This window comes from Sinocyclocheilus anshuiensis, unplaced genomic scaffold, assembly GCF_001515605.1.
Source record: "Sinocyclocheilus anshuiensis isolate Anshui unplaced genomic scaffold, SAMN03320099.WGS_v1.1 scaffold330, whole genome shotgun sequence".
Classification (NCBI taxonomy): domain Eukaryota; kingdom Metazoa; phylum Chordata; class Actinopteri; order Cypriniformes; family Cyprinidae; genus Sinocyclocheilus; species Sinocyclocheilus anshuiensis.
The window spans coordinates 2,506,317-2,509,118 of record NW_015547689.1 but is presented as its reverse complement, the minus strand read 5'-3'; the positions used below and the strand labels follow the sequence as shown (position 1 = coordinate 2,509,118).

At 38.9% G+C, this 2,802-nt stretch overlaps 1 protein-coding gene across 1 annotated transcript in view; it reads right to left on the bottom strand.

The window, feature by feature from the left end:
• LOC107703564 (ankyrin-1-like) overlaps positions 1-2,802 on the bottom strand; it is a 95,705-nt gene that overhangs the window by 33,302 nt on the left and 59,601 nt on the right. The window contains exon 6 of the mRNA XM_016506243.1: positions 1,695-1,796. Within this exon, the coding sequence (XP_016361729.1) occupies positions 1,695-1,796 (102 nt within the window). The remainder of the gene's footprint in view (positions 1-1,694; positions 1,797-2,802) is intronic.

Genomic DNA, 2,802 nt, shown 5'->3' with positions numbered 1-2,802 from the left:
TATATATAGACCTTTTGTCCATATTAACAATTTTGTCTGATTCATAGATTATTTTTAGCTATATCATGATTAGTTGTTAATAGATGAAAAGGCTTTACATTAGCGCTATTTACAACCGTTAGTTAGTCACCTGTAAAATAAACACAAATTACACTCTAGGACAAGATCATCAATTGTCTAAAAATCTCATTAACAATTACCTGCTTAGAGCTGAGGAGGAAATTAAGCGCATGATCTGTGCTTTAAACTACGTTTTTGCTGATTCTCGAATGTTCTCTAGTCCCAAAGCACCCGTGCCGAGGGCTTAATCGGTCTCACTGTCAAAAGCGGTCTAAGCTCCTCACAAAATGTTTTGCGACAGCACAGAGACATTGACACTGTGATATCAGCATCACACAGGAGAAGTATACCTTCAGTTTATCCAAACACGTAATTATAAATACCTCCAAGACGCATGGAAATTGAGTCTAGGTTGCATATCGGAGGCCGTGGCAGGTTCCCGATGCAATCCTGTCTGTGAATGATGTTATAAGGTGGTGTAGTAGTCGATGTGTGTGTGTGTGTGTGCTCAAGCATACAGAGTGGGCGTTCATTTTCAGAGCTTTTCAATGCGGGAAGCCAGCCAGCCACTCTGGTCCATTCACTAACCCGTCTCTGAGAACCAAACATAGCTCTTCTGTAAATATCACAACATGCTATTTAAAGCAAGTAACACAGAGTGTTATGATGCAAGTGGGTGCAAAAGCATGACCAGTGAGGGGGTTAGAGGAGGAAGACGTGCTGGTGTGATTAATTACGGCAATTTACTGATTAGGGCATTGAATACAGTTCTGCATTGACACTGTAAACACAGCTGTACTGTTCAACCACAAGAACATTGGGGGGTTAATACAGACGAGAAAAACACACTGGCACTGGCACAGGCAAACAAAAACACACAGATGTGGATCCTAATCTAAAGATGATGAATTTATTGCTCTAAATAGCAATTTCTGAATTTAAGCCGTACTATTAATGGGCTTCAAAGTTACTTTGGGCTTTCAAGGCATGGATGTGAGACTGGCATTGCCATGCACATTGGTTTCCCTGCATTTTGAAAAAAATCAACACTTTAAAAAATACTAAACATTCATGTAAAACATAGAATCTCTATTGTAGCTTGCCAGAGACAAAAAAATATATAAAATATGTTAAGAATTTTAATAATTCCCTTCCATTTTTGATGTGTTATTTCTATTGTGTTAGGGGTTAATCTGAGCACAACAACAAGTGCACAATTCCTGCATGAAAAAAATGTCATGACTACTTATAACTGTGCAAATAACTAGTATTTAACATTAAAAGGTAAATTCTTTGACAGATTTTCTGATGGTGAAACTCAACTAGATAAAGAAATTTTCCTTAGATGATTCTTCCTCTAGAGTCTTAAAATTCTCATATATATATCATATTTTAGTGTTTGACAAGTTCCATTAAAGGTGATTTTGCTTTTTATCAGGCTCTCTAGTGATTTTCAAAGGGTTTTAAAGTGCATGGAAAACAATTGGGGGTCAATGGAGGGGTCAGTCTGACCCCAACACAGAAGTCGTTTGTGGTATAATTCATATCTGTAATAATTTTTAACATACTACTCACACAAACACATAGACCCACATGCTTGATGCTAGACATTGCAGCATGAATTTTTTTCTCACCTGATTGGCTATGTTGATGTCTATTCTATTCTTGATATGGTCCAGAGCCTTCTCCAGATTACCTGAGCGTGCAGCACGTAGGAAACTGGTTGATGTGTCTGCCTGAAATAGATAGAGAGAACAAGAAATGAAAACGAAATCCAAATCTCAATCGAGAAATGGATTGTTAAATTACTATTTTTTTGCACAAGGTCTTTTGGATGATAAAACATCAGCGATACAGTCTGACTTACAGCTCTAATTAGGAATTAATTCTGTGTTGTGCATGTCCACAGAGAAGATGAGAAGATCTGGTTTCAGCCGGCTCAGGGGCCATATAACAGCAACCCATCAGTTACTGAATTAGTTTTTCTTTGTGTAAAATCATCTAATTTTCCAAAGTTACAGAGTGTGATGTTATATACAGGACCGGTTTTGCCCCTAAAGACATATCAGCACTTGCTTTAAAGCTGAGGTAAATTTTAAAAAATACTTTCTTGTAACCCAGCTAATTTTGTGGAGACAAAGCAAGCCGTTTGTACTGAAGGCTGATTTTCATGACAAGTGTATCAAAAAATTAGAGCATCTCGACCAGCCCAACATAGCAACATTGGCTTAAAGGGGTCATATGATGCTATTTTGAAGATCATTATTTTGTGTATTTGGTATAACAGAATATGTTGACATGCTTTAATGTTCAAAAAACACATTATTTTTCAAATACTGTACATTATTGTAGGTCCTCTATGCCCCGCCTCTCTCAAACACGTCGTTTTCAACAAAGCCCCTTCCTTTGACAAGCGCAGTCTGCTCTGATTGGCCAGCTGACCCAGTGCATTGTGATTGGCCGAACACCACAAGCACGCGTCGGAAATGTAACGCCCCTTACCATAATCGCGAGCGTCAGCTTTCAAAGCAAATATCAAGACAGTTAATAATGTCCTTAGTTTTACCATTAGTTCAAGCCCGAAAGGGCAACAGAGTCGCGTGACAGACACAGTGATGATGCAGTACACAAGCCGCGGTTAAGACAGCTGACGTGCTATGATGTCTGACAGGCAGTTCACTCTCCTGTGATGTGACCCTGTTCCCCTCACACACACACACACTCTGCGCTGCGCAAAACTCC